At 44.1% G+C, this 12,563-nt stretch overlaps 1 protein-coding gene across 3 annotated transcripts in view; it reads right to left on the minus strand.

The window, feature by feature from the left end:
* Positions 1 to 12,563, minus strand: part of GRB2 (growth factor receptor-bound protein 2) — an 86,969-nt gene that overhangs the window by 6,070 nt on the left and 68,336 nt on the right. For 2 of the 3 annotated variants that reach the window (XM_011978726.1, XM_011978660.1), the window contains 2 exons: positions 5,899 to 5,996; positions 865 to 987 (listed from right to left, as the gene is read on the minus strand). In XM_011978726.1, coding sequence (XP_011834116.1) covers positions 865 to 987; positions 5,899 to 5,996 — 221 coding nt within the window. The remainder of the gene's footprint in view (positions 1 to 864; positions 988 to 5,898; positions 5,997 to 12,563) is intronic. The other variant, XM_011978802.1, reaches the window with a different exon arrangement.

Genomic DNA, 12,563 nt, shown 5'->3' on the forward strand with positions numbered 1-12,563 from the left:
GCCAGGATGGTCTCGATCTCCTGACCCCGTGATCCGCCCGTCTCGGCCTCCCAAAGGGCTGGGATTACAGGCTTGAGCCACCGCGGCCCGGCCTCAAAAACAATCTTAATGTAATGTAAATTAAGTAGTGATCTGAATGTTGAACCTAATCACTTCTTTATATAGAAGTGATGAAGTGATCTGTCAGACTCCTGGGGAGGGTCCTATGATAATAGATTAACTAGAAAAGAACTGAAAGTAAAAAACATATAGAAATAACAATTTAATTCAAAATCCTGACTTCACAGATGAGGTGCGAATTGTTGAGAATCTTCAAGTGCTGATTTCTATTCTCCACAATTCTCCATGGCGACAGAACTTCTTGTCTTCTCCATTCCCTGCTTACCTGCTCCCTTTCACACCTCAACTTTCCACCGGGAAATGCAAGCCCCAAATCCCCTGCAGCAGCCTTCTTAAGTGACTGTGACGGCCTAGGATGGGGCTGGTGGATTTAAGCCAGGGGATCTGAGCAAGGCAAGCCAAGGCAGCCGACAGGCGTGCCACTATTCCATTTGAGAGAACTGCGGGAATCCCTCAGAGGGCAGAAGCTCAGGAGTGCTGGGCACTAGGGAAAACTGGCAGGCTCCGGCTGGCTGCAGGTGTGCTGCTCACCTCCTGAAGGCTGTGTCCACATGGGAATCTACATCCAGTGCTTCTAGAACTCATTTTGAGAGGAGCCAGAAATTAGGATTTTAATGTGAAATGAAGATACTGTTTAGGCTAAGCCTCCACCATTTTGTGTGTAGCCAGGCACCTGACCGATGGCTTCACAATTTGGATCAGTCAGAGACAGGATTCCAGGCAACTGCAGCAGGAAATACTTACTTGACAGAGAGGGAGAAGTCCCCAGGAGCGCTCTCACTCTCTCGGATAAGAAAGGCCCCATCGTGCCGCTGTTTGCTAAGCATTTCTTCTGCCTTGGCTCTGGGGATTTTGCCAAAAAACCACCTAAGGAAGGAAGGCAAGCTGGTCAACATCTGCTTCCCCACAAAGAAACGGGATATCCAGTCTTCGAAATTTGAGTAACACAACACTCCTTGCCAGAGGAAGGGGCCTCCCTCCTCATCCTCCAGCCTCACAGTGCCCAAGATCGACATTGGGTCAGGTCCCCAGAGATGGACCTTCAAAGGTCTTTACCCTACTCCATTTCCCAGAAAGCGACTCACCCAAGGCACTAATCATGGGTCACTCTTTCTATAGAGGAAGACATTTGAAAATGGGTCTTCCAGGTCAAAGCGCCCTGGACTCCCTACTGACTCATGACAAAGGTGTCTGGGGGAAAAGCCCAGGCCTTTGGGTTTGGTGTACGGGATGAACTGGCCAAGGAGAGACTGGCCCCTTCCTGCAGCCATGTGATAAGGTTCTGGCTTCACCACAGTGGGACTAAGGGAAAGTGGGGAGGAAAGCTGGAGGGGGAGGAAAGCTGGAGGGCCAGGAGCTGGAGGCAGGGTTACTTCTGCTAACAGCCCAAAGGCAAAAGGTTCAGACGGTATGAGGGTGCCTCTACCAGTAACTAAGGTCAGCATTCCTCTCAAGGCCTGCCTCTTTGGTCACTGCTCAGAGTTCAGCTTTCAGAAGCCACTAGGAATATTGTAATTTACCATATGTGCAGTAGTTAGCTGCAAAATTCAGATTTTTGAGGCAAGTTGCAGACTCTTTTGTTCCCAATTGCTGATTCACCTTGGCCAGAAGAAAAAGTGGCTAAATTCATGAAAAACTGTGAAGCAACTGGCTGTGGCTTATCAAGAGAAAGAGGAGAGGAACACTTCTACAAGAGCTTAAAGTCAAGCTGCCCGGCTATTTCAAATGAAAACCATAACTAATTAGGAAGGAGAAACTGTGAAAACCATGTTCTCTTAAAATTGTCTTTAGTTATCAATTTTAAAAGCAAAAGTTATAGCAAATAAAGACCTATTTACATGGAAACCGGCATTCATTTAATATGCTAATTTGATATGAAAAGTCCTTTTAATGGACCAGCTAGTCCATTAAAGTTGTAAATCTGACTTACGTATCTTTTATTTATTTATTTTTTTTGAGAAGGAATCTCACTCTGCAGCCCAGGCTGGAGTGCAGTGGCGTGATCTCAGCTCACTACAAGCTCTGCCTCCCAGGTTCATGCCATTCTCCTGTCTCAGCCTCCTAAGCAGCTGAGTAGCTGGGACTATAGGGGCCCGCCACCATGCCCAGTTAATATTTTGTATTTTTAGTAAAGATGGGGTTTCACCATGTTAGCCAGGATGGTCTCGATCTCCTAACCTTGTTGATCCGCTTGCCTTGGCCTCCCAAAGTGCTGGGATTACAACAGGTGTGAGCCACCACGTCTGGCCGTTTTTTTTTTTTTTTTTTTTTAGACAGAGTCTCACTCTGTCACCCAGGCTGGAGTGCAGTGGCACGATCTTGGCTCACTGTAACCTTCAACTCCTGGGTTCAAGCAATTCTGCCTCAGCTTCCCCAGTAGCTGGGATTACAGGTGGTTACCACCATGCCCGGCTAATTTTTGTATTTTTAGTAGAGACGGGGTTTCACCATATTGGCCAGGCTGGTCTTGAATTCCCAACCTCAAGATCTGCCTGCCTCGGCCTCCCAACCTGCTGGGATTACAGTCGTGAGCCACCGCGCCTGACTAACTTACATATCTTACTTATAAGCAACCATATTGGAAGATGTCCCTAAAATAATATACTATACTCAAATTCAAACAGAAAGACGTGAACTGCTAGGAAGGATGCATTTAGAAGCCTCCCTTAGTAACTTTGTCCTTGTGTGTGTGTGTCAGCCTCTAGGGACCCTTAGTAACTATGAATAGTCTGACATCTACCTGCTGGAGTCTTTCTCATTTTGCATACTCTACTGCCAGGCTGCTGAGGAGCTGGGATAATAGATCCTCCTGCTTCTGCAAATAACTCAAGGCTAGGGCCTGCAGTGCCTGGAAATCAGGCCACACAAGAGAAATCATGTATCACTAGAATAGAATGCTCTCTAAATATAAAAGGACAGGTTGTGCGCCCGTGGCTCACACCTGTAATCCCCACACTTTGGGAGGCTGAGGTGGGGCGAATCACTTGAGGTCAGGAGTTTGAGACCAGCCTGGCCAACATGGTGAAACCTGGTTTCTACCAAAAACAGAAAAATTAGACGGGCACCTGTAATCCCAGCTACTCGGGAGGCTGAGGCAGGAGAATCACTTGAACCTGGGAGGCGGAGGTTGTAGTGAGCCAAGATTGCGCCACTGCACTCCAGCCTGGGCAACAGAGTGAGAGTCTGTCTCAATAAATAAATAAATAAATAGGAGGCTGGGTGCGGTGGCTCATGCCTGCAATTCCAGCACTTTGGGAGGCTGAGGTGGGTGGATCACCTGAGGTCAGGAGTTCGAGACCATCCTTACCAACATGGAGAAACCCCATCTCTACTAAAAAATACAAAACTAGTATGGTGGCACATGCCTGTAATTCCAGCTACTCAGAAGGCAGAGGCAGGAGAATCCCTTGAACCAGGGAGTTGGAAGTTGCAGTGAGCCAAGATCGTGTCACAGCACTCTAGCCTGACGACAGAGCAAGACTCCGTCTCAAAAAAAAAAAAAAGATGGGCTTTGGCAGGGTGCGGTGGCTCACATCTGTAATCCCAGCACTTGAGGCCAAGACTTTGAGATCAGCTTGGCCAACACGGTGAAACCCCATTTCTACTAAAAATACAAAAATCTGCTGGGAGTCGAGGCACTCGCCTGTAGTCCCAGCTACTCGGGAGGCTGAGGCATGAGAACCACTTGAACCCAGCAGGCGGAGGTTGTGGTGAGCTGAGATGGTGCCACTGCACTCCAGCCTGCGCGACAGAGCAAGACTCCGTCTCATAAAAAGAACAACAACAACAACAACAACAAAAAACAACCAGAAAAAAGTGGGCTTACACAACAGAAATAGCAAGGGCGAGAGCTAAGGGGGTGGGGGGAGAAGGCTAATTTTCCAATATAATTCTTTACTACATCCTATAGGCTCCCATCCATATGCATTTAACGTGAAAAGCACGTATTTGGATCCACCCCTCAAGCATATACAACTCACGCTGCAGCACTAATGCCAACAATCATTTTGTGGTCTGTGTCTAATTTGTTAACTTGAATGCTGTATTAATTGACATGGTGTTCCATTTTATGCTTCCCTCTTCCTCCATAACCCCTGCCCCCCAACCCCCCAAAAAAACCCCAAAAAAACCAGGAGGTGGTAGGATGGGGAGAAGGCCTGGTGCGGACCCTGACCCTATACACACAAGCATCCAGTCACAGAGCAGCCCTATACAACAGCAACTGCGTCTGCAAGGCCGCACCCTACACAGGCACAAGCATGCTCTTTGTCAGCAATATGGTAGACCTGAATAAATTAGGGTTTTTCAGTTGCTAGTTGCCTTTTCAGAGCTCAGAGTGGCTAAGCACTGCCCAACCTTTGGCCAGAGTCTGAAAATAACAACACAGCTGAGCCTGTGCTGGACGCTTCTCAATCAATTCTTCTAAAGTTCTTCATAGTGGGGGCAAAAGGTCAAGGCAAGGGAGTGACTGTCCCAGTCAGCCTGGCAGTAACTACAACTTTCCAAGGAAGGTAGCCTTTCCTATCTTTCCTCAACAGTCAGATTTAAATGCCTGTGTTACCCGAAACACTGAAGAAAAATAAGAATTTCGAGCCACAGGCATGTCATATAAGAAGTATAGTATGATGTTCTGTTGAATTCCCTTTCAATCTGAACACATGAAAATAAAAGGGAACTGAAGTCGATGTTGTGTTTGGATCTAATGAAGGAACCAGCAAACAATGGCCTTTGGCCGAAATCTGCCCATAATCTAAGACTGTTTTTAAAATGTCTATGATTGTTAAAAGAAAATTTTTACGCGGAATATTTGACAGGATTGTATGCAGCCCACAAAGCCCAAATTACTTGCTATCTGGCTCTTCACAGAAAAAGTTTAGCCAAACCTTGACCTACAGTTTCTTTTCAGGACGACTGAAGGAAACAGAAGTTCATAAATTATGTGACTTATATGGGACCTGGGGAGGATGTGCTGTGATCCAACAGGCCCCTCTCACTCAAGATGCAACAAGCCACCTGAAAGTCTCCGCCACCAGCTGGTGTAAAAGCAAGCGGACAATGTCCAATGGCATTCTAGTCTGAGCGTGGAAAGCCTCGGCTCCCCTGACACACTTGCAAGGCAAGCCAACAACTGCTTCTGTGCTAGCAGCAGGGCCCGTGAATGAGGGGTAGGTGAGGATGGGTGGACAGTGGTCTGCAGGAGCTCCTGGGGTTCCACTATGTTGCGTTATCAATAAAATCGTGGCAGGGGTAGCTTCTGAAAAAAATTAAAAATATTGACTGCTCCCAGCAGCCTGGAGGACAGCCTATTTTGTTCTCTCAGAAGTAGGAACACTAGGATAAACAATTATTGAGAACTATTAGATGCCAAGCACTGTGCTCTGGGGATACAAAGATATTAAGATACTGTCCCACCGGATTAGCACATATAAACACAAAATCATCTAAGTACCTTTTCCAAAACTCAAAAAAAATGCAGAATTATGAAACATATCTGGCCCTGAGACATGTTGAACAGAAAAAGAATTACGGACCCGCACAACTATTGTTTTATTTTTGAAGATCACGGAAAGCTTTAAATTATCGATCTAAAACATATAATATTATTGACTATTATGTATTATTATATACTGTTAACATGTACGATCAACATCCTTTGTTAATTCCCTAGAAACGTGAATAAAAAGTATGACATCCATCCCAGTGATCTCAGTTTTAAAAAGAGTGTTTGAAAGAAGGAGGTGGGTCCAACCCTTGCAAGACTAATGGAACTCAACTTACGGATGTGGTTTCATTTCTATGTAGTTCTTGGGAATGAAGCCGTCTTTTCCATTAAGCTCTGCCTTGTACCAGTTCTGATCACATTCTTCGTTCAAAACCTGAAAAGAAATAAGACAACAAAAAACCCCAATCATTTCCTTTTCCCTTTAAAAAGGTAGTTACAATTATGCTGCCTTTTAGGTTTGTGAACGTTTTCATTCAAAGCATTATCAGTTATACGGATATAAGACTCCTTGTAACTGCAAACAACCGGCACTATGTTAAACTCTGTCAAAATGAAACAGAAATTATCTCTGAAAATGAAAAGTCAGGCTCCCATACATCTGGAATGAAACCATCAGTAAGGAAGGAGAAAGAAGAATGACAAGAGTTAGTTTTCTTTCTTTTTTCAGACGGAGTCTCACTCTGTTGCCCAGGTTGAAGTGCAGTGGTGCTATCTCGGCTCACTGCAACCTCTACCTCCTGGGTTCAGGTGAATCTCCTGCCACAGCCTCCTGAATAGCTGGGATTACAGGTGCATGCCACATTGCCCAGCTAATTTTTGTATTTTTAGTAGAGACGGGGTTTCGCCATGTTGGCCAGGTTGGTCTTGAACTCCTGGCCTCAGGTGATCTGACCACCTTGGCCTCTCAAATTGCTGGGATTACAGGTGTGAGCCACTGTGCCCGGCCAGTTTTTTTGTTTTGTTTGTTTTTTCTGAGAGAGAAACCTGGAGAGGAGGTTCCGGAAAATGGCAAACACAAAGGAGAATAAGGGAGCCTGATGAACACAAAGTCTGCTCTCTGGGAGAGACAGGTGACACAGTAGAACTGAGCATCTACAGAACCTTTTATTAGACTCCTCTAGAGATCTTCCAACAGACCTCCAGAATCTACAGTGATAAAGTCCTGATCCCCTCATGGCTTCTCTTGGTTACTGCAAGTATGGGTCACCACCAAACAGCTCCAGAACACTGCTGCTTCTGAGGACAACCATATGCCCTCGTATGGGACAACTATTTTAAGGAAAAAGCATGGCAAATCCTACTCAGTTCAATAACCCAAATGCCACACTGTATTAAAGTCAGATAGTGCTGAATGTATATCAACCAGGCACAATTCAGGCAAACGCCTTGGAAATCCTGTAACTGAACCACTGCATTCTACAGATGTAAAAAAACAGACCAATGGCCACCCCAGGTTATGAAGTAGTGACCCCAGAGAGCTAACATCACGTCCAGACTTTCGTATTCCCAATGACCGTTCTCTCCAATGCTGCCTCTCGAATTGCACAGATAGGCCAGGCCATGACACTGTAATGTGTACAGTAATACAGTAGTCCTCCTTATCATGATGGACACGTTTCAAGACCTCCAGTGGGTGCCTGAAACCATGGATAGTACAGGACTCTAGATATGCTATGCTTTTTCCTACACTATACATATACCTATAAGTTTATTATTATTTTTTAGATTTTTAGATTTATTTATTTATTTTGCCCAGGCTATTCTTGAACTCCTATACTCAAGGGATTCTCCTGTCTCAGCCTCCCAAAGTGCTAGAATTACAGGTGTGAGCCACCATGCCAGTCCTACCTATAATTAATCCTGGCAGTCTGGAAGGCTAAGGTGGGAAGACTGCTTTAGCCCAGGAGTTTGGGACCAGCCTGGGCAACATAGTGAAACCCTGTCTTTATATTTAAAAAGTGTAAAAGAAAAGTTGTAACAATATACTGTAATAAAAATGTATGTGAATGTGTTCTCTCTCAAAATATCTTTTTTTCTGCTTTTGAGTCAGGGTCTTGCTCTGCTGCCCACGCTGGAGTACAGTGGCCCCATCACGGCTCATGGCATCTCAATTTCCTGGGTTCAAGCGATCCTCCCATCTCAGCCTCCTGAGTACCTGGGACTACAGGCACTTGCCATGTTGCCCAGGCTGGTCTTGAACTCCTGGGTTCAAGTATCCTCCTGCTTCAGCTTACCTAAGTGTTGAAATTACAGGTGTGAGCCGCTGCGCTTGGCCGAAATATATATATGTTGGACTGCAACTGGCCGCAGGTAAGGGGGGACTAGTATATACAGCGCAGAACAGAATCAGGTACAGTGTGAAAGCCACCCTATGAATTCTAGACTTACAACGAAAGGCAAAGGGCGGAAGGCATAAGGTTGGTAAAAGATAAAACAGAAATGTGAATACAACCCCAAAATGGTGGGCCCAGGAAAATGTTGGCTAGTACAGTCGTAATCTACACTACATAACAAAGTTCTGAGAGGAAACTGGTAAAATTCTTTACAAAACGATTTATTCAAGATGTTGAACAATGCTGTACTCATAGCCAATTAGAAGCTGGATTGCTCTAAAGTGAGTGCTGTCTGTGTACTGCCATTCAAAGTGAGATGCAATAGAAAGGGTAGATAAGAATGACAGATAATCAACAACTGGCCAGGCTGCCTTAATGACTACTCTAGGCTAATTTCTTTCTTAATAGAGGGTATGCCCTGCAGAGCTTTGCAATGCTGGTGCTTATCTGCTATGCTTGCCAAACTCTGGCTGCAGGTGCCAGACACTGGGTTTCAATGCTTAGGATAAGGTGGTAAATCCTGCAAGAGCTAATAAATATGTGTAGCAAACTCTCAAAAAAATTAGCTACTGGTAAATCCCAGCGTATTCAAAGTTTCCAAGAGTCACACACACATTAACAGTATTGATGAAAACTCTTTTAGTCGTCATTTCATTTCTCTTAAATTACATTAAACACTGGAATGAGATAAAACAATATATGCAAGATACACTCGTAATTTTAAAATCTTCATTTTAAAACCACTGCATTGTGCTGCGGCCAGCAATGGTGCTGCATTGATAGACAATTATAAAGTACACACCAAGGACAAGTTTGAGGAGGGAAAGTGTGCTTCAATCCTGCCAGGCCATGACCACCTGCCCCTGTACTGGCAGCACAGAAAACTCTGAATAGCCTTTGAGAAAAGGACCTACTTTAAAAGTTATTTAAGGCCAGGATTCTGTGATCTACCAAAAATAAGGTCTAGAAGGAAAATATGGTCTAATAATGATCTTATAAAGCATCATCCTATAGTAATAATAAAAACCCCACAGGCTTATAAACAATATTATTTCATTTCAGAGACAGTTTCACTATGTTGCTCAGGCTGGAGTAGCTGGGACTACAGGTGCGTGCAACCACACCAGCTATGAGGAGTTTTTGAAAATGTCTTAACTCCTGAAATGGTGAGGTATGTCTACTTTTACTGTATACACTTGTTCTTGGAAGACGAGAGTCAGACTGACAAAGAGCTGCTTGTAACCTATTCGTGCATCAAAACAGAACAAAGTAATCATTAGAAAGGGACACTTTCGGTTTGTGACCAATAACTTTGCAGAAAAAGGTAACTATTTACCTGCCAGGAGTTCATAGAGCTACACTGTCTTCTTGTCACCTTCACCAAGACAGAGGCAAATCTCCCTAAAAAGTGTCCCCTCCCCCAATAAACACAACTCCAGGGCAACTCCCAGATTTGACATCAACTTAGAACTATGGCTGTCTACAGAATAAAAATTATTACTTGGTGTTTAGTATGTTTTTCTCCCCCAGAAAGCAGGAAAACATGGAATTAATGTTTTTAAAAATGTAATTTTTTTTTTTTTTTTTGAGAGAGTCTTGCTCTGTTGCTCTGTCACCCAGGCTGGAGTGGAGTGGCATGATCTCAGCTCACTGCAACCTCCACCTCCCGGGTTCAAGCGATTCAAGGGCCTCAGCCTCCCAAGCAGCTGGGATTACAGGTGTGCGCCACCATACCCAGCTAATTTTTGTATTTCTAGTAGAGACAAGGTTTCACCATGTTGGCCAGGCTGGTCTCAAACTCCTGGCCTCAGGTGATCTGCCCACCTTGGCCTCCCAAAGTGCTGGGATTATAGAAAGGAGCCACCGTGCTTGGCCACAAATAATTTTTAAAGGCCTACTCAGACTCCTGAGCATGAGCAAGCTGCTCCCATCACCGTGTCTTCTTCACTTGCTTATTCACTCCCTCTGCACAAATCCATGGGTGAGTTCACAAAAAAAGTTTCCTTCAGCTTTAAAATCTCTAAGGAATGTTTTTAGCTACTACCCCACAGCTGCATTTTCTATTCCAACCCCCATATTCCCTCGAGTTATGACTTTGTAGCCACACAAGACACTTTGGTTTAACGGAAGCAGATTGATCAAGAGATGAGATTATGAAAGGAGGAAGAGACAAGTTTCAGTGAAGAGAGTTCTTTTTTTTTGCAAAGAGACTGAAAATAATGTTAAGAGCCCAAATCAGGAAGAAATTTAAGAGATGAGGAATGAGGTGAGCTTTCTACAGAGTGCTGATAACACTCACGCAAACGGTCAACGTTCCTACAACTCGCTGGACTCTCTGTAAGAAGTGTGGCAAGCACCAACCCCACGAAGTGACACAGTACAAGAGGGGCAAGGATTCTCTGTATGCCCAGGGAAAGCGGCGTTATGACAGGAAGCAGAGTGGCTACGGTGGGCAGACTAAGCTGATTTTCCGGAAAAAGGCTGAAACCACAAAGACTGTGCTAAGGCTTGAGTGCGTTGAGCCCAATTGCAGATCTAAGAGAATGCTGGCTATTAAAAGATTGCAAGCATTTTGAACTGGGAGAAGATAAGAAGAGAAAGGGCCAAGTGATCCAGTTCTAAGTGTAATCTTTTGTTTTATTAAGAAGACAATAAAATCTTGAGTTTATGTTCACTTCAAAAAATATATATATATATGTACAAGTCAATGGAAGGGGACATGAAGGAACTCCGGAGGTGCTGTTTATCTCACATTTCCTGACCTGGGTGTGTTTTGTTTGTGAAAATTCACTTAACTATAATGATATATAAATTTTTCTTTTCCTTTTTTTTTTTTGAGACGGAGTTTTGCTCTTGTTACCCAGGCTGGAGTGCAACGGCGCCATCTCAGCTCACTGCCATCTCTGCTTCCTGGGTTCAAGTAATTCTTGTGCCTCAGCCTCCCAAGTAGCTAGGATTACAGGCGCCAGCTACCACACGCGGCTAATGTTTTTGTATTTTTAGTAGAAATGGAGTTTCGCCATATTGGCCAGGGTGGTCTCAAACTCCTGACCTCAAGGGATCCACCCACCTCGGCCTCCCAAAGTGTTGGAATTATAGGCGTCAGCCACAGCGCCCGGTCCTTGCAATTAATTTTCTATACAAATTATAGAAAAAGGTGTCATTTAGAAAAATGGCAAGTATTTTGTTTACAGATTGCTGCATTTTGAAATAAGGGGATATTTTCTAGCCTGAACATATTCAGTCATCTGAAAATGAATAAAAAATAGAAATCATTTTTTTTTAAAGAAATAAGCTGTACATTTATGGTCCCATCAAGCCTTTCAACAAGCACTCCAGTTGCAACAGCTTGCAGAAAGTTCAACATTTCTTCAGGGAAAAATTATTCAAAGTTTTATCAATCTGTGAAGCAATTTGTGTGAGAGCATTTGTGCATGAATGATGGGAAGAATTACATTTTCAAGCTCTTAACATGTAAAAAACCAAAAACACTATTTATAGCTGGTCCCTGCAGTGCAGAAATTCAACATAAGCCAGTGCAGTGTCCCCAGTTATTCAAAGAACCCAGGTAAAACTAGTCTAACTCCTGAGTATCACTCAGTCAATCCCAAAGGAGCAATACTGAAATTCTGCTATGACTTGAAGACAAATTTCAAGAATTCTAGTGGTATCTACTACATAATTTCAAGTTCCTAGAAAAGAGAAAACACACATGCACGCATGCTTTTAAAAGACTTTAACCCCTAGGAACAAATTCTAAGGGCCCTGGCGGGGGTAACAGTACTGGGAAGCCACTCAAAGTCAGTTCTCTTCAGGTGCCTGATTACATATTTTATTAGAAGCTATTAGAATGCTCTTCAACTTTCCTTAGTATGGCTAACTGACTCAGTTTCAAGCTATAGTGATTCATTACTAACACTTTAAATAGGTGCTTTACAATCACCACCTCCATCTGTTACAGTTTTTCTGCAACATGAAAAACATCTTGGCAATGCTGCCTGCTATGCTGTGTGCCAAATCATGAAAAACACCCACAGTGCAGATAAACTATTAAGAATTTTAGTGATGAGATAACCAGCAAAGGTAGTTCAATAATTAAGGTTCCCAGTCCCACAGAGAGCTTGAATTGCTCACCCAGGAACACAGAGAGAACAGTTCTCACATTTGCCGAGCAGATCAGTCTCCATTTGGAATGACTGCAACTACAGCAAGGCCACGGCTCAACAAAAATCTGAAAAGCATCTTCGCCAACCAGGCCAGGTGATAGGTACTTGACTTTTAACAACCAGAAAGTTGAGAAGAAATGAAATGCATTTTGAAGTTTTAAAACTCTCCTGGCCGGGCGCGGTGCCTCACGCCTGTAATCCCAGCACTTTGGGAGGCTGAGGCGAGTGATCACCTGAGGTCAGGAGTTTGAGATCAGCCTGGCCAACATGGTGAAACCCCATCTCTAGTAAAAATATAAAAAATCTGCTGGGTGTGGTGGTGGGCGCCTGTAATCCCAGCTACTCAGGAGGCTGAGGCAGGAGAATCGCTTGAAGCCAGGAGGCACAGGTTGCAGTGAACTGAGATCATGCCATTGCACTCCAGCCTGGGTGACAGAGTGA

Source organism: Mandrillus leucophaeus, unplaced genomic scaffold (genome assembly GCF_000951045.1).
Source record: "Mandrillus leucophaeus isolate KB7577 unplaced genomic scaffold, Mleu.le_1.0 Scaffold1, whole genome shotgun sequence".
In the NCBI taxonomy this organism is placed as follows: domain Eukaryota; kingdom Metazoa; phylum Chordata; class Mammalia; order Primates; family Cercopithecidae; genus Mandrillus; species Mandrillus leucophaeus.